Source organism: Engraulis encrasicolus, chromosome 19 (assembly GCF_034702125.1).
Source record: "Engraulis encrasicolus isolate BLACKSEA-1 chromosome 19, IST_EnEncr_1.0, whole genome shotgun sequence".
In the NCBI taxonomy this organism is placed as follows: domain Eukaryota; kingdom Metazoa; phylum Chordata; class Actinopteri; order Clupeiformes; family Engraulidae; genus Engraulis; species Engraulis encrasicolus.
In genome coordinates, this window is record NC_085875.1 from 25,298,125 (window position 1) to 25,319,775 (window position 21,651).

At 46.7% G+C, this 21,651-nt stretch overlaps 1 protein-coding gene across 1 annotated transcript in view; it reads left to right on the plus strand.

Moving 5' to 3' along the window:
• The window catches only part of syne3 (spectrin repeat containing, nuclear envelope family member 3), a 76,717-nt gene extending 55,437 nt beyond the window's left edge, over positions 1 to 21,280 (plus strand). Inside the window, exons 19-21 of the mRNA XM_063183931.1 lie at positions 1,634 to 1,852; positions 3,402 to 3,446; positions 20,945 to 21,280. Of these exons, the coding sequence (XP_063040001.1) occupies positions 1,634 to 1,852; positions 3,402 to 3,446; positions 20,945 to 21,133 (453 nt within the window). The 3' untranslated portion in view covers positions 21,134 to 21,280. The remainder of the gene's footprint in view (positions 1 to 1,633; positions 1,853 to 3,401; positions 3,447 to 20,944) is intronic.
• Positions 21,281 to 21,651: the final 371 nt, after the last annotated feature.

Sequence of the window (21,651 nt, forward strand, 5' to 3'; positions counted from 1 at the left end):
CACACACGCGCAAATACACACACACACACACACACACACACACACACACACACACACAGACACACACAGACACACACAGACACACACAGACACACACACAGACACACACAGACACACACAGACACACACAGACACACACAGACACACACAGACACACACAGACACACACAGACACACACAGACACACACAGACACACACACACACACACACACACACACACACACACACACACACACACACACACACACCCTCTTAATGACACTCAGTCATGCCAACTAGCGTCTGTTTTCTAAACTCTTGACCCATTTTCCCCTCCCCAAAAACTTTGTTGAAGTCACCGTGTCTTCATGTTTGCCTGGGCTAAACAACTCTTAAGATGACTGTTTGTTTTTATTTTTATTTTTTTGTGGTTCACAATATTTGTGTCACAATGTTTTATTAAAAAAAATAATAGCACAATGTAGGCCCAGCATTGTTGGTGCATATTTTTAAAGACTTTTTTGAATTCCTAAGGCATCTTCCAAATCTCCATATACAGTCATGTTCTAATCCACTCTAGACTACCAGCAACTCAACATTATTTATATAGCTCGTCATTTCACATGATGCACATAGACCCAATGTGCTACTACTACCCTCCACTCGGCTAACATTGCACTGGTTTGTTGAGGGTGCCTTGGCGCTATGCGCTACTAGTGCACCCATCAATATTCAGGCTCACTGCCCATGGGGTCCTAGGTTCGAATCTGTCCTGGGTCATTTCCAGGGGTGGAAAGTAACTAATTATATTGTCTCAATTGTAGCGAACTTGAGTTGCTTTTACTTTGTACTTTTTAAGAAGTTTTTAAAAATAATACTTTTACTTGTACTTGAGTACATTTTGACCCAAGTACTTTACTCAATTACACTGGAACCTGGCCTGAGTACTGAGTAAAAAAAATGACTGAGAGACAAAATGCCATGCACAATAATGCCACAATCCGCCATAAATGAAAGATTGTGCAGGATGGCACACAGCATTTCCACTATTTTACTATCTTACTATCAATGTATTGGATGATGGCTGGTGCCAAGCAAGAGATAGAGGTTATGGAGGACGGTATTCAAGAAAAATAAACATGACATTCTCAAGAGGAAAGCTAATTAAAAGTAACTAAGTACTTTTACTCAAATTACATTTTAAGTGAAGTACTTTTTACTTTTACTTGAGTAGATTTTTAGATAGGTACTTTTACTTGTACTTGAGTAGAATTTAGGCAAAGTAAAGATACTTTTACTTGAGTACACATTTTCTGTACTCTTTCCACCTCTGGTCATTTCAGATCTCTCTCTCCCCCTTGTTCCCTTTCCCTGTCACATCTTCACTCCTCTATCCCTTCTCTAAAACAAATGGGCTTAAAATACAGGCCTATATGTATATTTTAAAAAATCAAAATTCAAAAAAAAAAAAAAAAGGTCTGGTGTTTTTTTTGTGTTTTTTCTCTTTTAAAAAAAAGAATGATCTACCTTGTGTTTTTGGATAGATTTATTTGTATGACCCTAAGGTACTTCCATGCCAAAGGGGACCTTTGCACCATAACTTGAAGTCAAAACTCACTTAAACTCACTACTATCTCTGTCCTCTCCCATCAGGGCATGCAGGCGCGGGTCCCCTGGGGCCAGGGCCAGTTTCAGCAGCTGCTGGAGGCCAGAGGGGCAGGGGCCGGGGCTTGGGCCCGAGGAGCAGGGGCAGGGGCAGGGGCTGGATTGGGCACGGAGGGGGAGGATGGGGAGATGGAGGACCTGCGGTACCGCTGGATGCTCTACAAGTCCAAACTGAAGGACGTGGGAGACCTTCGCCAGCGCCTCAGGGTAACTGTGAGTACTGTTGCATTGGCATTGCATTCCATTATATTTATATATTTATAAATTAACATCATATTTGTTTTACATTACCTTATAACTTCATTGCATTACATTTCAATTAATTACATTAGATTATGTATTAAATTAGTTACATTGCACTGCTTTGCTAGCCAAAAGCCACTTACAAAAGGTCAAAGTACAGTGTAACGGCACTGTAGCCATGCCAAAGCCATGCCAAAATAAGAGCGTCGAGAGTTCCCACTAGGAGTAAACACACCAGGACAGACATTTATGCAAATGGGACATTTCAATGCGATATAAGATGCATCCAGTGGCATTGACATCAATTTCATGCCACGGTTTTCTGACTGAAACAGTAGTTGTGTATATAACTGACATGTTTAAAAACGGAACTCGTCTGACCGACACCATGGTGATGTTAGGCTAATTTCCCAAAGCAGAGTGCCCCCACCCAACTTCACCAGCAGGTGGCGGTACTACACAGCACATCACAGCACAGCATAGATAGAGCCACATATTGCTCTAGCTCCACAGAGCACACATCACAGCCCAGCTGCAAGGGTGTGAAGTTCACTACTGTAGGCCAGGTGACTGTCTGGCTCTGTTGCCAAATCTTTGGCTGTGATCACATGTCTATCCAGGCCAGACCAAGGTCACAGTCAGACACACACGCACACGCACACACACACACACACACTACCTGCCTGCTTCTCACATGGGATTACTGACCTCAGCACCTCTTACACCTGCTGTTTTTTATTCTTCTGCACCATTTATGGCAGATGAGTTGTAGCATGTAGCCTGATAGTTTTGCATAATACAACAGGCCTGTGCAGTTCTATTGTTGCTGCTGGCCTTAAATTGAGACTTGAACGTCAACAAACACTATGTGATATTGACGGAGTTTTCACTATATCTTACTGAGTAAGGCTTCCTTCCCCAGATCATAGATTTAAATGGGTATGCCACTATTTTGGTGCTTAATACAGTTAAAATCGTTGGCTGGGGTTTATAAAGGTGGTTAAGTGTCTTATTTTTCATGTTAAGCGTTGTCTTGCTTTAAGAGAAGTTAAAAGAGGGAATATGTCGCTAAGCTAGTGAAAGTCAATGGATCCATGTAGCACTGTAGCATGCTACACGGATCCATTGACTTTCACTAGCTTAGCGACATATTCCCTCCTTTAACTTGTCTTAAAGCAAGACAACGCTTAACATGAAAAAATAAGACACTTTACCACCTTTATAAACCCTGCCCAACGATTTTAACTGTATTAAGCCCCAAAATAGTGGCATCCCCTTAAGATTCTACTCTAAAAGTTGCACTTGTTGGCTGAGGTCTTGGTGTACAGGTCTGCAAGTTACCCTAGCACTTGCTCAGTAGGCCCCGGGGTGGTGTGAGGTGACGTGAGACATAATAGCGTAACTATTAACAAGACGTATCCTCTGAAGCTTTGGCACTTCCTGTGTGAGCTGGTCATGTTTTGCCTCAGGGTTGTGCGTTTTGACAAAATTGTTTTGTTTTGTGTAATTGCAGGATCTGGGCACTCAGAGGGCGGAGCTGGTTCGCGCTGGAAAAGAGGTGTGTAGCACTGATTGCAAACACATCTGCAATTGTAAACACAAATATTACTGTACTTTATACTATGTAAAACCTTACAGCATTATATGCGCAGTGGTCAACTCTGATATATACAGAACGCATATTTTACAGGATCTATGCAAAGTACATTATGTTATGCAATATATTTCAGTATTACGTTAGGATGAGCGGTGCTTGCTGCTTGAAATTTGAACTCACAGTTTAAAATTGAAAGTGAACCAATGTTCTCTTCAAAGAACTCGATTGAAGAGTATTTTTAAATTAAATCCAATGTAACAGTATTATACTATCTGTAATAGACAAACTATGGACTCTTTGCATGCTAGGCATCACTTTCCGGTCTGATTTTGAGGCAAATTTGTAATTGAAAAGGGTCAACTGTACCTCTGCTCCATGACAAATGCATACTCTTTGAAAATGAATAGAATATGGAATGTGGGCCTTTAGTCTAGAATGTAACCTTTTTGATTCAATTATGAAAAGAAATAACCTTTTCCATGATATTCTCTCTTTTTTGGAAAGGGTCGCTTATGGTGCACACACTTTGCAGTTGTTATTACCGGTAATATAACTTCCTGTTGAGAGTCCTGAGTTTATCATTTGCCAACCAAAATGTGATGGCTACATACAAAAGTAATGTAAGGTTATGCTTAACCAACTAATCCATTTGAGTCTTGGTGGCTTATTTTCCTGGTATCTTACAACGCCACATTTGAAACATGGACAAAGCGACATTTGAGCAAAGTGGATTACGGTACGTCCATCACTCAGCTTTGGGGTGTTTTTGGGTTGATTTAAATATGGCTTTAGCCTCATCAGTTCAGCATTGTGACACGTCCTCCATGGATGGCATGTAAATTAGGCGTAATCTGCGGCAATGCCCTGTCTGGCCCTCTGTCTCACTCTGATACGCTCTTCTGTTCTCTCACTTTCTCTTCCTCTTACATGACTTATTCTCTCTCTCTCTCTCTCTCTCTCTCTCTCTCTCTCTCTCTCTCTCTCTCTCTCTCTCTCTCTCTCTCTCTCTCTCTCTCTCTCTGAGCGGAGTGCATGAGTTTTATGTTTGGTGTGCCCCTGAGAGCATTGTGGAGGAGATTAGTGAATGTGAAGGTCAAGCTCCTCCTCTCTTCTTCCCATTTTCTTCTTCTCTTCTCTTCTCTTCTCTTCTCTTCTCTTCTCTTCTCTTCTCTTCTCTTCTCTTCTCTTCTCTTCTCTTCTCTTCTCTTCTCTTCTCTTCTCTTCTCTTCTCTTCTCTTCTCTTCTCTTCTCTTCTCTTCTCGTTTCTGGACTAAATATGGCTCCACTGACCCTCACAAGATACAGTACTTACAGACATTTACTTCTCTCTCTCGTTCTCTCACTCTCTCTCTCCCTTCTTCCTCCTTCCCTTTCTGCCTTCTGTCACTTCCTTGTGTATTCATATCTGCCATTTCTCGTTCTCATTTCCCTTTTTTCTGTCTCCCTCTTTCCTCCTCTCTTCCCCTCTCTCTCTCTCTCTCTCTCTCTCTCCTCTCTCTTCTCCTCCTCCTCACCACCTGTTCTGTGATCATGTACATGGGCAGAATGGTATCGCTCCATGTGTGTGAACCAGCAGGTGCAGAGATGACACACACACACACACACACACACACACACATAGACACACACACACACACACACACACACACACACACACACACACACACACACACACACACACACACACACACACACACACACACACACACACACACACACAGGGTGGTGGTGGGAGTGGGAGATTGAGCCAGTTTGTCAAGGTCTGTCAGTCGTGTGTTTGTGGCAACTCCACAACATGATATGACACTGAGGGAAGCAGAAATGTAATGAGCGCTTTGTACCAAGCAGGAGAGTGCATGGTTGGAGAAAGGTTTTCATGAACAGCTTGTATTGCTGGTATAGCGAGATAGGAGTGGATAGCAATGCAACAGTTACTTTTATATCATCTATACTAACACATATCATGTCATATTTTGTGTACATTTAGTGTACTGTGTGAGGAAAGGGGAATTAAATGTGGCGCAGCTGTGCCCTAGTGGTTAAGGCAAGGCAATGTTTATTTGTATAGCATATTTCATACACATTTCATACAATGTGCTTCACACAAATAAAACATGAAAACATTGCAGACATATGAAAGGATAAAACAATGTAACTCCTCGCATAAATAAAACAACAGAGCAGATGAAAAACCATGAGTAAAAAGGTTAAGGAGATGGGCTTTAGATCAGAGGGTTGCAGGTTCAAGTCCCACTCTTCCACTCCCTACCTCACTTCATGGCTGATGTACCCTTGTGCAAGGTATTAGCCCCATACTGGTCCAGGGACTGTAACCGATCCCCTTTAAACAATTGTTATTCGCTTTGGATAAAAGCATCAGCTTAAAGTTATTTAATGTAGTGTAATGTGAAGATTTGAAATAGGGTTAGTTGGTGTAGATGACTTGGGGAGAGTGAAAGAAAAGAGTCCCCTAGATAAATCGGCAGTGGATAAATAATAATGCGACCATTATTAACTATGCACCATCAATAGTTAATGTAAAAATGTTTGATAGTTCCCAAAGTGTATTCAATTAATTGCTTTACACATTAGAATAAGCAATCAAGCAAAGGCGTGGCAAAGCAATCAATATTCCATTTACGAAGAGCAAGCCATTACCTTTCTCATTATCAAGGATTATGTAAGAGCCAGGTGACGACTGGCTGTGATGTTTTGTTAATGTTTTATTGACATTAGCTACTTCAGTCAACAGTGGCGGATGAGAGGACTCTTGTTGTTGTCATGACAGGGTAAACGGAGAGGCAGGTTTTATGGCGCTTCTCCTCCCTTTGTCTCTTGTCATCACAAGTCTTTATAGCTGTAATTTCCTGGGCGGGGTGTAGAGTAGAGTGGAGTGGATTGTTTGGAAGGTTCTCATTAAGGGAGCACTATAAAAGACACGCGCACACACACACATTCTCTCTTTCTCTCTCGCACTCACTCACTCACGCACTCACTCACTCACTCACTCGCTCTCTCTCTCTCTCTCTCTCTCACACACATACACACGCACACACACTCACACACACACACACACACACACACACACACACACACACACACACACACACACACACACACACGCTGTATGTGAACACCTGGGGTCACATGCCTAACATGCTTGATCAGATTAAGAGATGACAGAGGTGCAGAGAGATTAAGAGATGCTTTAAGAGCTGACTGGGCCATACTTGCTACGTTTATTTTGGTTTAAATCTATGCCAAACATGGGCCAACTAAATCTGTATAAAATGTGCACTAAATCTCTGTGCAAAAAAAACCCCATCAGAGTTTCTGTGTGGGCAGTGAGTCTGCATTGTTTGGTACACTTATCATTACCGTCCGTCTGTGACTGTGTCACCTGTTATTTCCTGAGCAGAGTAAACAGAAGCAGGTTTACTCAGTAACTCACTGCTGCTAGTCGAGCAGGGCAAAGGCAAAGTGGCCCCTAGCTCACACATTCCTCACCACGGAGGGTTGAACTCTTATTCATCTTGAGCTGCTGAGACTCTGTTTTACTCATTATATTTCATAGATATTTTCCATAGATATTTTGTAGACATTTTCACTCAGTAACTTGCTGTTACTCCATCCTGTCAAACTCACCACCAAGTACTCACCGCCATTGCTTGGAGTCTTATTCATGTTGAGTGAGACCCTGTTTTCATATATGAAGATCATTTCATAAACCAGTGCAGTATTTCTTTTTTTCACATTTGGGCCTCCTGTTGAGTTTACATGTAAATATTTTCTCAACCTCAAATGAGATTCAAAGCAGATATATTGTATTTCAAAATGCTTCACTTTTTTATCAATTCTAGTTGAAGACATTTGAAGGCAATGGAAAAAGCAGTATGATTTTCAATTACATGATTTTAAATTATTTCACACAAGCCTTATGCTTGGCCAAATAGCATGGTCCATTCAAAGCTTTGTATTTCTTTTGTCTGGTGCATGATGATCCTTTGCGTAGCTGGCAGTATATGGTTCCAGTTTCCCTTGATGCCAAATATGCTTTAACTCTATGTACATCACACATATTTAACTCTAATTCACTTAAGTTCACCCATAGAAAGGCTCAATAGTATATGGTCTTCTAACATGGAGAACAGAATAGTGGCAAGTCTGTGCTATTTTACTCAGGGACTTGTGCTATTGCAGGTGTGGGGGGGGGGGAACGTCCCATCAATCCACAGTCAGCATGACAGCCTGCAAAATACAGTGAAGTGGTACAAGGCGGTGTGTTCAGGGTCAGCTGTGTGTGTTCATTATCAGGTGAATGTGTGTGTGCGCGTGTGCATGTGTGTGCGTGGTATCAGGTGTAAGTTCAGTGTCAGGTGTGTTCAGGGTAGTGTTCGGGGACCTATAAAAACTGCAATCACATGCGAGTCATTCATGTCAGTGAGTCATAGGAGTGCTGGTGTGAGTTGGCGTGCCTGCGTGAAAGGCAGAGAAAGAGGAGGAGGAGGAGTGGGAGGATGAAGAGGAGGAGTGAGAGGGCGAAGAGGAGTCTTGATCTCCATTGTCTGCCACCTACTCTTCCCACAGGGTGGTTGTATTGCTGCTCTTTCCTTTCCTCCATCCTCCTCTCCTGGTTTCATTTCCTATATTTTTTCACCTTTCTATCTTTTCTCCTCTTTCTTTACAATCCTTGTGGTTGTAGTATTGCTGCTCTTACTTTCCTCTACCCTCCTCTCCTCATTTCCTCTCCTCTCTTCACCTCTATCATCACCAGCCTTCTCTTTTCCCCTCATTGCCCCTGTTCTTCTTCTCTTCTCTTCTCTTCTCTTCTCTTCTCTTCTCTTCTCTTCTCTTCTCTTCTCTTCTCTTCTCTTCTCTTCTCTTCTCTTCTCTTCTCTGTATGCCATTCTCTCCTCTCCTCTCCTCTCCTCTCCTCTCCTCTCCTCTCCTCTCCTCTCCTGAGCTCTCGTCTCCTCCCCTTCCATCTCCTCTCTTCTCCTCTCCTCTCTTCCATCTCATCTCCTCTCTCCTCTCCTTTCCTCTCTTCTCCTCCCTCATCCCTCTCCTTTCTGGTGTGGAGGCGGTTGGTGAATGCAGAGACACTTGGCATAGCTAGTTGGCAACCTCCGTTACCCTCGCCTCCAAACACAAAACCAGCAAATGAAATAAACGTGGGTGCACATACAAACACACACACTCTCTCTCACTCACTCTCTCTCACACACACACACACACACACACACACACACACACACACACACACACACACACACACACACACACACACACACACACACACACACACACACACACACACACACACACACACACACACACACTTCTTGTAAAGCACCCACACACACTCGTACACACAAAGAAAACATTCACACACGCACACCTGCTGCTTAGAAGGAGATAAATTAAACTTTTTTCCTGCCCGTATGTGTCATCTCACAGATTGCAATGTTTCTGAAATGTTTCAAATTTAGATTTGTCTTGCACATTTATCTTGTTCTCATAATCTCTGTCTAAATCTGTCTCTCTGACTCACCCATGTTGACGCACTTGAAAGGCGAATGCAATCATTGTTTTATTGAATTAGCTGGTACAGCTATGTGCAAGGCCATTCATTCACCAACATCAACAAGTTATACACAGTAATGACCTAATGCTACCTCTGTGCTCTTGCCTGGCTGTTGCAACAAGCTTGTAGACGCGGCTTGGTCTGAACAAGGTTAACAGGCCTAAATTGGGACAGTCAAATGCCTTTGTATACTACCGTTCAGAGCTACATTCAGCCAGACTACTGATTTTGACGAGGTATGCGTAGCGTTATAGCTGTCATTGCTACCTTGTTTTTCTCTCCCTGGAAGTCAAGAACTGAGTCTACAGCAGAAGCCACTTAATGTGCGCTGTTCCATGTGTATACCATGCAACATTTCAGCTAGGAGCAAGCTTCACTCTTATTTACTTACATCGTGGGGGTGCTGGCCCAAATACCCAACTCATTTTTTTCAACAACAACAAAAAAACAATAATAAGAGGCCACACCTTGCATATAGTGTTGTTTTTCTTTCATTGCACAAATGCGTTTCAAAGTTCAAAGTTCAAAGTTCAAACTTCTTTATTTGCTATTTGTGCACAAACTAGTAGACATATTGGAATTCTTGTGCCGGCCCTCTGAGTCAATAAATAGAATTGAATAGAAAAATAGGAAGACAAAATACATTAAAAAGTGATCAAAAATCAAAGAGATCAAAATAGTAATAAAAAAGGTGGATCAAATGCTCTTTATGTGTCTTCTTCAGTGGGCAGTGTGCAAGATTTAAGAACCCTCCATTCTTGACTTCAATATTGCAATTGAGCTGTTATTAGGCAGGAAGCCATTTAAAATGCCAGGACGGGGCCATCACTGAAATGTCATCCTGCTTGCTATGCTGAGTATCATCTTCCGTGGTGTGTTACTGAGCCACAAGAGCTAATTGCCAAGGCCTGTTGAGAGAGGGGAGGACGAGGCATTGGGCCACACTGACGATGAGTACTGAGGTAATTTAGTGGCCAAACAGGATATGATGTCATCAAGGTTGTGAATGACTGATGTGTTTGCCTTCAATTGTGTGTGTGTGTGTGTGTGTGTGTGTGTGTGTGTGTGTGTGTGTGTGTGTGCGTGTGTGTGTGTGTGTGTGTGTGTGTGTTGAGAGAGAGAGAGAGATAGATATTTTGATTGTGATTGTGTAACACCGGAACAAATACAATTTAGCGAATGCTGTCTACAGAGAGACCCAATGGCCAGAGCGGGCACTAGACATCAAGGGGGAAGAAAACTTCCACACTAGCAGACTGAAACCTCAGCTTGTATTGTGAAACCAATGGGTTTTGGCTTGGCCAGTCCACTGTGTTTACTTGTTCTCTATAGAAGTGCACTATAGATGAGTCATGGACTGTATAGTCTATAGCTGGCCAGCCAGAGAGAGAGAAAAGTGTGTTTGTGCAAGTAAGTGAGTGGGAGAGGTGTGTGTGTGTGTGTGTGTGTGTGCGCGTGTGTGTGCGCGTGTGTGTGCGCGTGTGTGTGCGCGTGTGTGTGCGCGTGTGTGTGCGCGTGTGCGTGCGTGCGTGCGTGTGAGAGAGAGAGAGAGAGAGACAAATTAACATTTGAGACACAGCTATAGCTCCACTGGTGTGGGGGTTGACAGAGGTATGAGGGATTCATGTGGAAGACAAGGACAGAAACAATATTGATGATCGCTGGGTTATCTGAAATCGGGCGTGAAACAGTTGGCTATGTTGAACACCTGGAGGTAGATACTGCTGTAATACTAACTCTAGGTATTTCAGGCATATAATTACCTTCCTGATTGGTAGTCTTTGGTATCTCTGACTGCCTTTCACAACTTGTTGTTGGCGTGTCATTAAAAGTGTTGTTCGTCACAGTGTAATACGTACACAGACACTAACTCCCAGCCCACAGGCAGAGTCCTGTTGCAAGCCTGCAGGGAAGGTATGCTAGTAGGTGGAGGTTACTTCACCTGACTATCCTGGGCATAGATATTGACAACATCAGCTGTTTTTTTTTTTTTTAATGTTAATAAAAGGAATTGGGGGGGGGGGGGGGGCTGTGTACTTGTAGTAGGGCTGCACGATTATGGAAAAAATCATTATCACGATTATTTTGGTCAAAATCGTAATCACGATTATTTATCACGGTTATTGATTTTTTACAGATTTAAAAAAAAATTATAACAAGATGAAATGTAACCAAGAATAAATCATATACGGGATGAGCAAAATAAAATTAATTGCAATAATTAGGCAAATGCAATAGCATGAAACTTGGTGGACAGATTTCTGGACAGAAATACCAGCCTGTCAATATGTTCTGGCTTCAAGGACGCTCTCATAGGTAGGTCACTAATGCCATGATTAAATCACGATCGAAATCACAACTTCGATTTCATGATTTTATTACGATTTTCGATTATTTTCGATTAATTGTGCAGCCCTAACTTGTAGTGTAGAGGTATTGTACCGGTAATTATTTCCTGTTTTCTGCCCTGTGACACGCAGTTAGTTGTTGGGTTGTCACACTAAAGGTCTTATTAGATTGTAACACATATACCGATACTAGCTCTAACTCCCAGCCCACAGGCAGAGTTCCATCTAGCCGGCAGGGAGGGTACGGTAGTAGGTGGGGGCTAATATAATGTATGTGTACTAGTAATTACATTCCTCTTTTCTGTCTTGTGACAACCCATTTCACAGCTTGTTGTTGGTATGTCACTAAAGATCTTATTACAGTGTAAAACAAACAGATACTAACTCCCAGCCCACAGACAGAGTCCCAGCTAGCCTGCAGGGGGTAGAGTAGGAGGGTTATGTGAACACGAGTAGGTGGAAGATACTGAACCTCATCTGTCTGTCCTGAGAATACATAGACAGGTGGTGGCTATGGTGGCAGCAGAGAGAGAAGGGGGGGGGGGGTGTTCAACCACTTGTGTGCAACCACTTGTGTGCATTTTGCTCACTAAATGTGTCTGAGTACAGAGGGTGACTCATTCAACCCATAGACTGCATGTGGCCATGTACAGTACAGCCATTGATTCAACCTGCGGGGTAGCTGAGTGGCACTACCTGAGGCAGCAGCAGGAATGACCCACTTGGACTGAGAAAAACGGTTTAGCCAAATGTCTGCATTTCCTCACTAAATCTCTGTACTATACTGTACATAGCCATGTAGTACATAAATGCGTTGAATGAGTCATTCTCTTCTATCAGTTTCACAGCCATTGATTCAACCTGCGGGGTAGCTGAGTGGCACTACCTGAGGGGGTGGGAATGCCCCACTTGGACTGGGAAAAAGGGTTTAAAAAATTATCTACATTTCCTCACTAAATGTCTGTACTGTACTGTACATAACCATGTAGTACATATATTCGTTGAATGAGTCAAGTCAAGTAGGTTTTATTGTCAATTTCTTTACATGCACTGGTCATACAAAGAATTTGAAATTACATTTCTTGCTTTCCCATACAGACATAGACTAATCTAGGTAAGGACATAGACAGTATAGACATAGACAGTACTTATACATGGACTTAAGACAGTATGGACATAGACAGTGCTCATACAGACATTTAAAGTGCAAGACTGGACAACAGAAGACTTGTAGAGGACATACATTAAGATGTATTGTTGTGCTTTTGTGCTTTTCCTAAAAAAGTCCTTTATAGCGTTCTGACATGGTAATAGTAGCATTTGAAGAAAAATAAATATTAAAAAGGTCTGTCAAGTACACCAGCAGCAGTGTGTGTGTGTGTGTGTGTGCGTGTGTGTGTGTGTGTGTGTGTGTGTGTGTGTATGTGTGTGTATGTGTTTAGTGCAGGTAGAAGGTGCGGTGTGCGTCTGTGTGTGTGTGTGTGTGTGTGTGTGTGTGTGTGTCAGTGTGTGTCAGTGTGTGTATGTTTGGGTTTAGTGCAGAAAGTGCAGTGTGCTTGTGTGTGTGTGTGTGTGTGTGTGTGTGTGTGTGTGTGTGTGTGTGTGTGTGTGTGTGTGTGTGTGTGTGTGTGTGTGTGTGTGTGTGTGTGTGTGTGTGTGTGTGTGTGTGTGTGTGTGTGTGTGTGTGTGCGTGTGCATGTTTTGAGTTAGTGCAGGTTGAAAGTTCAGTCACAAGTATAGTAGTGCAGGTGGAATGTTCAGTCGCAGATATGGTGGTGGGGGATGGGGGGGGGGTTGTCAGTGGCCTTGCTGGCTAGAGGCTGACAGTGGAGGGAGAGTGGGTTGAGTGTTCAGCATCTTGATCGCTTGGTGCATTGTGCTGCTCGCCAGCCTGGTGGTACGGGAACGGAGGCGCCTGTACCTCTTTCCAGAGGGCAGGAGGCTGAACAGTTTGTGTGCAGGGTGGCTTGTGTCTTTGATGATCATCAGTGCTTTCCGGGTGAAAAGTGAAAGGTCATTCTCTTCACTCGGCTAAACAGTCATTGATTCAACCTGCGGGGTAGAAGAGTGACAGTACCTAGGGCGGCGGGAATGACAGTTAACAGAAACACCTTAGTGGTGCAGCTTGGACACATCTTCAGCAATGAACCCAGAGATCACGGGGTGTTTCGGGTCTTTGATCATTGAACACCCTCACCTGGGCGACCCAGCCGGGGCTGATCAGACCCCGACTTGTGTCCAAGCAGCGCACTAAGCCATGTGTCGCCCCTTTTTATCCACAGCCACCTTGAGGCTCTCTCCGCTGCCTCACAGATGTTTCTGGTGGCTTTCCTTTCTTGAGCACCTCTGATTCCAAGTAGCCTGAGTGACCGGTGCAGGCTCTGTCCTGGAAATCCTCTGCAGCCAACCTCAATTGGCTCACAGCGGGCCCTCCATCCTTTCAGCCTGCAGTCGTCCACCAGCTCCAGGTACTTCGCCTTTTTCCGCTCAAAGGCCTCCTCAATCCGGTCTTCCCAGGGGACTGTGAGTTCCAACAGCACCACCTGCTTTGTACTCTCTGATGTTAGGACCATGTCTGGCCTGAGTGTAGTGCTGGTGATGTGCTGCGGAAACTTCAATTGACTCCCCAGGTCCACCTTCAGCTGCCAGTCACCCGCTGTGGATAGTAGCCCAGCTGGGACCTTTGGCTGTGACTGAGGCCTCTCTCCGGCCCTGACGAAGGCAATGTGTGGCCTTGCTAAGGGCTGGTGCTTGCTTTGCTGGATTCCAGCACAGATGGTGTCCGCTACTGCCTTCAGCACCTGGTCATGGCGCCATCTGTACCTCCCCTCTCCCAGAGCTTTCGGGCAGCAGCTTAAGATGTGCTCCAGCGATCCTCTTGCCGGGCATAGAGGACAAGATGGTGCTTCAGCTAGCCCCCAGCAATGCAGATTGGCTGGACTTGGTAGGACATCATACACTGACTGGATCAGAAACTTGAGTCTTGCTGGCTCTGACCTCCAAAGTTCTGACCAGGTGATCTTCCGAGTCAGTGCATGCTCCCAATTGATCCAAGCCCCCTGCTGACGCATGGCCACTGTTTTGCTGTGCCGCTCCTCTTCCACCTCTGCCCGGACCTCTCCCTGGACCATCTGCCGTCTGTCCCCCCCCTGCACTTTGTCATAGCGCAGAGTCTTATGGCAGCCTAGTCCTGCTCGCCCAACCGCCACTGAGCCTACTAACACACTGTGCTGCAACCTTGCCTCTGCCTGCTGAACTGCCTCCTGCGCTTTCCACTTCCGTCCCGTCCTGACCTCTACGCCTGCAGAGGAGACTCTGGTGTCGGCTGAGTCTCTGTACAGTAACACCTCCCTGGCTCTTGTTACTTTGAATTCCTCTGTCAGGCCTGAGAACGGGAGCTGCAGCTTGTTGGTGTGTCCATATAGGGCAATGCAGCTAAGGCTCTTCGGCAGGCCCAGCCACCTGCGCAGGAACTGGCTGATGTTTCTCTCCAGGGTCTCCACTGTTGTAACTGGGACCTGGTACATCAGTAGTGGCCACAGGAGCCTTGGCAGGATGCCATGCTGATATATCCAGGCTTTAAATTTCCCAGGGAGGCCTGACCTGTCCACTGCCGCAAGCCATGTTTTCAGCTCCGCGTGCATGGCCTGGATTGCTGCTGTGTCTCTCAGGGTTGCGTCAAAGAGCTTCCCCAGGCTCTTCACCGGCTTCTCCGTCAATGATGGGATTTGGAGACCGTTCATGTGGAAGCGGAATTTGTCCTCCACTCTTCCCTTCCTCAGCACAAGGGATCGGCATTTTGCTGGCTTGAATGTCATTCTCGCCCAAGATGTTAGCCTTTCGAGACCTTTAAGGAGCCAGCGGCACCCTGGCACAGATGTTGCTGTGACTGTTAGGTCATCCATAAAGGCTCTAATTGGCGGTTGGCGAGTGCCAGATCTGGATAGAGGCCCTCTACATTCCACCTCTGCAGCCTTGACAAGCATGGTCATCGCCAGAGCAAACAGCGTCACTGATATGGTGCAACCAGTGATGATGCCTTTTTCTAGGCGGTGCCATGCTGATGTTGTAGATCCAGATGTAAATCTCATACTAAAACTACTGTAGTAGTCCTGTATGAGATCTGTGATCTTCTGCGGGACATGGTGCATTGTCAAGGCCTTGGTCACCAGCTTGTGGGGGATCGATCCGTAGGCGTTTGCCAGGTCAAGCCAGATGACTGACAAATCCCCTCGGTTCTCTCTAGCCTCTCGGATTAGCTGGGTGACCACTCCAGTGTGTTCAATGCAGCCTGGAAAGCCTGGAATTCCTCCCTTCTGCACGCTGGTGTCGATGTAGGAATTCCTCAGGAGGAAATCAGTCATGCGATTGGCAAGGATCTTAAAGAAGATCTTGCCCTCTACGCTGAGCAGTGAGATGGTACGGAACTGCGAGATGTCACTTGCATTTTCCTCCTTTGGTATCCATACACCTTCGGCATGCCTCCACTGCTTGGCTACCCTCCCTCTTCGCCACACTACCCTGATGATTCTCCACAACCTCTGCAGAAGTCTTGGGCAATGCTTGTAGACTTTGTATGGCACGCCGCTCGGCCCAGGTGCTGCACTTGTCCGTGCAGCCCTGACTGTGTTCTTGACTTCTGTCAGCGTTGGCTCTTTGGTGTTGAATTGGCTGGATGGTAGCGGTGGTGAAATCAGTTCTCTACAGGGGCCCAGGTCTTCCTCTCTCTGCCGGTCGCTGTAGGTTTCAGAGAGGTGGTGATTGATGTCATCCTCTGGGCAGGTAAGGATTCCACTCCGCTTCTGCCCTAGCAGCTTCTTAGTAAACCCGAAGGGGTTGGCTATGAAGGCAGTGTGCTTGCGGGCCCTCTCTCTACCCTTCCTCCTGTGCCACTCAGCGCGACGTAGTGAGATGAGCTTCTTCCTGAGGATAACTCTGAGCTCAACCAGGGCAGGCCTCTCTTCCTCGCTCGCCTTCTTGAAACGCTTTTTAAGGGCTTTCAAGTCTCTCCTGAGTGCGGTGATCTTATTCTCTCGCCTATTGGGCCTGGCTGCGTTCTTGGCCTTTGGCTGTTTAACACCAAATCGCTCAGCACCGATGCAGACGATGAAGGTGCACATCGTTTGGAGCTGTTGGTCTACACCCCCTCTCGATGATGCCTCCACAGCACCGTCTACGTCTTCGTCGAACTGGCGCCACTCAGACTCCTTGTGTGCTGCTGGCCACAAGACCCTGCGATGTTCGGATGGATTGTTGGGTGGGGCGAGCTGAGCTTGGAGGTTCTGGACACTGTGGGTTGACTCCGGGTCCTGCTCCTCCTCCGTCTCACCAGGGGCCGTGCTGTGCACTGCCTCTGTGCGTTGCTCTGCTTGCTTCCTCCTTGTACAGCCCATCTTCGTCTGATGGATCCTCAGACCTCTTAGGTTCTTGCAGCTTTTGCCACACATACAGGATACTCTCGTTGTCGTTAATCCGTTGCTCATGTTCTGTACCAGAAGGTCCGTCCGTGTGGGGTGCTCATCCTCCCCCCCTCTCGGGCACCCCTGGGGGTATCTTTCATTAGGGCTTTTCGTAGCTTAGGTGGGTGCTCCCTCACGGGAGCTGCAGCTTGGGGTGCTAACCCTCACTGCCCCGGTTGCCGTCTCTCCGAGCTGTCCTCTGTCTCTCCAGACGTCACTACACTGTTCGTAGTTGTCATCCAGTCTTTCCCGGAAGTCACTGGCTGTGCCAGAAGACTAGTTAACAGAAACACCTTAGTGGTGCAGCTTGGACACATCCTCAGCAATGAACCCAGAGATCACGGGGTGTTTCGGGTCTTTGATCATTGAACACCCTCACCTGGGCGACCCAGCCGGGGCTGATCAGACCCCGACTTGTGTCCAAGCAGCGCACTAAGCCATGTGTCGCCCCTTTTTATCCACAGCCACCTTGAGGCTCTCTCCGCTGCCTCACAGATGTTTCTGGTGGCTTTCCTTTCTTGAGCACCTCTGATTCCAAGTAGCCTGAGTGACCGGTGCAGGCTCTGTCCTGGAAATCCTCTGCAGCCAACCTCAATTGGCTCACAGCGGGCCCTCCATCCTTTCAGCCTGCAGTCGTCCACCAGCTCCAGGTACTTCGCCTTTTTCCGCTCAAAGGCCTCCTCAATCCGGTCTTCCCAGGGGACTGTGAGTTCCAACAGCACCACCTGCTTTGTACTCTCTGATGTTAGGACCATGTCTGGCCTGAGTGTAGTGCTGGTGATGTGCTGCGGAAACTTCAATTGACTCCCCAGGTCCACCTTCAGCTGCCAGTCACCCGCTGTGGATAGTAGCCCAGCTGGGACCTTTGGCTGTGACTGAGGCCTCTCTCCGGCCCTGACGAAGGCAATGTGTGGCCTTGCTAAGGGCTGGTGCTTGCTTTGCTGGATTCCAGCACAGATGGTGTCCGCTACTGCCTTCAGCACCTGGTCATGGCGCCATCTGTACCTCCCCTCTCCCAGAGCTTTCGGGCAGCAGCTTAAGATGTGCTCCAGCGATCCTCTTGCCGGGCATAGAGGACAAGATGGTGCTTCAGCTAGCCCCCAGCAATGCAGATTGGCTGGACTTGGTAGGACATCATACACTGACTGGATCAGAAACTTGAGTCTTGCTGGCTCTGACCTCCAAAGTTCTGACCAGGTGATCTTCCGAGTCAGTGCATGCTCCCAATTGATCCAAGCCCCCTGCTGACGCATGGCCACTGTTTTGCTGTGCCGCTCCTCTTCCACCTCTGCCCGGACCTCTCCCTGGACCATCTGCCGTCTGTCCCTCCCCTGCACTTTGTCATAGCGCAGAGTCTTATGGCAGCCTAGTCCTGCTCGCCCAACCGCCACTGAGCCTACTAACACACTGTGCTGCAACCTTGCCTCTGCCTGCTGAACTGCCTCCTGCGCTTTCCACTTCCGTCCCGTCCTGACCTCTACGCCTGCAGAGGAGACTCTGGTGTCGGCTGAGTCTCTGTACAGTAACACCTCCCTGGCTCTTGTTACTTTGAATTCCTCTGTCAGGCCTGAGAACGGGAGCTGCAGCTTGTTGGTGTGTCCATATAGGGCAATGCAGCTAAGGCTCTTCGGCAGGCCCAGCCACCTGCGCAGGAACTGGCTGATGTTTCTCTCCAGGGTCTCCACTGTTGTAACTGGGACCTGGTACATCAGTAGTGGCCACAGGAGCCTTGGCAGGATGCCATGCTGATATATCCAGGCTTTAAATTTCCCAGGGAGGCCTGACCTGTCCACTGCCGCAAGCCATGTTTTCAGCTCCGCGTGCATGGCCTGGATTGCTGCTGTGTCTCTCAGGGTTGCGTCAAAGAGCTTCCCCAGGCTCTTCACCGGCTTCTCCGTCAATGATGGGATTTGGAGACCGTTCATGTGGAAGCGGAATTTGTCCTCCACTCTTCCCTTCCTCAGCACAAGGGATCGGCATTTTGCTGGCTTGAATGTCATTCTCGCCCAAGATGTTAGCCTTTCGAGACCTTTAAGGAGCCAGCGGCACCCTGGCACAGATGTTGCTGTGACTGTTAGGTCATCCATAAAGGCTCTAATTGGCGGTTGGCGAGTGCCAGATCTGGATAGAGGCCCTCTACATTCCACCTCTGCAGCCTTGACAAGCATGGTCATCGCCAGAGCAAACAGCGTCACTGATATGGTGCAACCAGTGATGATGCCTTTTTCTAGGCGGTGCCATGCTGATGTTGTAGATCCAGATGTAAATCTCATACTAAAACTACTGTAGTAGTCCTGTATGAGATCTGTGATCTTCTGCGGGACATGGTGCATTGTCAAGGCCTTGGTCACCAGCTTGTGGGGGATCGATCCGTCACTTGGACTGGGAAAAATGTTAAGCAAATTGTCTGCATTTCCTCTCTACATGTCTATGTACAATACATTACTGCACCGTACATAATCATGTACATATAGTCTATGCATCGAATGAGTCATTCTCTTCACTCGGTTTCACAGTCATGGATTCAACCTGTGGGGGAGCAGAGTGGCACTACCTGAGGGGGTGGGAATGACCCATCTGGCCTGGGAAAGAGAGATGGAGGTGTGGGTGGGAGACAGAGGAAAAGAGAAAACAATATGCTTGTACATGCACAGTATGTACAGTATATGTTGTCTTTTCACAGTATCGGAAGGGATCCCAACATTAACTCATTTCTTTTTCAACTCATCAAATGTGTTCAGTATGACTATTTTTTTCAGGGTGTTGCTGTATTGGCCTACATACAGTATTTAGTATTTAGCAGACACTTATCCACATGGACTAAGAGAAGAGGACGTACAGTTAGTTTGATAAGTCATTTTCTGGTAGCTGTTGAAGCTAACATCGGCATTGTTGTTGCACACACCACAAACTTAACATGTTTTTAAAAATGTTTATCACAAGTACTGCACATTGTGTATCACGGTGTATGTCATGCAGCTTGTGAGTGATGGCACGAGCTGTCAAGTCAACATTTGGGTCGCATTGTTCCACTGACTGTTGGTCAGTGGAACAATCTGACCCAAATGTTGAAGCTGCGGTGAACTTGCAATATTTCTGTTCAGCCAAAGAGCCATGAACAGACCAGTGCAAGGTAGAGGGAGGAGGGGGAGAGTGAGAGAGAGAGACGAGAGGATGGAGCGAAGCCACAGATATACACAGAAAACAGAACAATCCACTGACCTAGGTCACCTGTGGCTAGGCCAGTGGAATGTTCCATTTTCTTTGTACCTGTGGCTTCGCCCCATCCTCTCCTCTCTCTCTCGCTCGTCCTCTCCTCACTCTCCCTTGCAAAAAAATCTTTATCTACAGAATATTCGAATTTAAAGGATGTCAAAAATGTTTTCACTTTAGTCTACCACAACCTGTATTAGGCTAATTCAATGGGATATTTTAGTCTATGCGGCCCCCTTGTGGCCTTGACCTTTGACCCTTAAGACCTAGATTGTCTTGCAACATCTGTGACAACTTATAATGGGTAAATACATGAATTTTAATGAAAACTTCCCTGTGTGTGTGTGTGTGTGTGTGTGTGTGTGTGTGTGTGTGTGTGTGTGTGTGTGTGTGTGTGTGTGTGTGTGTGTGTGTGTGTGTGTGTGTGTGTGTGTGTGTGTGTGTGTGTGTGTGTGTGTGTGTGTGTGTGTGACTGTGCAGGAGAGTTGCTTTGGCTTCCTCTACCACGTGTGTTGCGTGGCACTGCCCGTCCAGCTGCTGCTGCTGGCTATACCTGCATTATAAAGACTCTTATTTGTGTCTGTCTGTCTGTCTGTCTGTCTGTCTGTCTGTCTGTCTGTCTGTCTGTACCGGAGAGTTGCTGTGGCTTCCTGTACCGAGTGTGTCGCGTGGCGCTCCCCATTCTGAGAGCTCTACCTGGATTAGAAAGATTCTTAATTGTGTGTTTTTGTCTCTGCAGGAGAGTTGCTGTGGCTTCCTGTACCGCGTGTGTCGCGTGGCGCTGCCCGTCCAGCTTCTGCTCCTGGCTCTACCTGCATTAGAAAGATTCTTATTTGTGTGTTTTTGTCTGTGCAGGAGAGTTGCTGTGGCTTCCTGTACCGCGTGTGTCGCGTGGCGCTGCCCGTCCAGCTGCTGCTCCTGGCCCTGCTGCTCCTGGCCTTCCTCCTGCCCATGATGGACGAGGGACACAGCTGCTCGCTCTCCAACAACTTTGCACGCTCCTTCAACATCATGCTGCGCTACGACGGACCACCGCCCACATAGACACACCTTTACACACACAAACATTGACGCAGTTAAACACACCAGAGAGAGGGAGAGATAGTTCAACCATGCCCACGCATTCAACATCATACTGTGCTACCACACACCACATCACCACTGTCATAGACCAACCTATAGACATGCATTGCATACACACACACACACACACACACACACACACACACACACACACACACACACACACACACACACACACACACACACACACACACACACACACACACACACACACACTGGCCTAACGCAAGTGCTTCAGGCCCCCCTGCAAGCTACCAAGAATGGGCCCCCAAACAAACAAAAAAGGGCCTAATATCATGTGGAAGGGGCCTGTCTCTTCAAGTCAATGTGGGCCCCCTGCCTCGTATGGGGCCCCCTGCCTCGCGGGGGCTGCGGGGGTATGCTTTACGCTCCTGCACACACACACACTCTGTACTTGAGAGAGAGAGCATTCAACCCTGCCCAGTCATTCAACATCGTGCTGTACTGCAACGGACCAC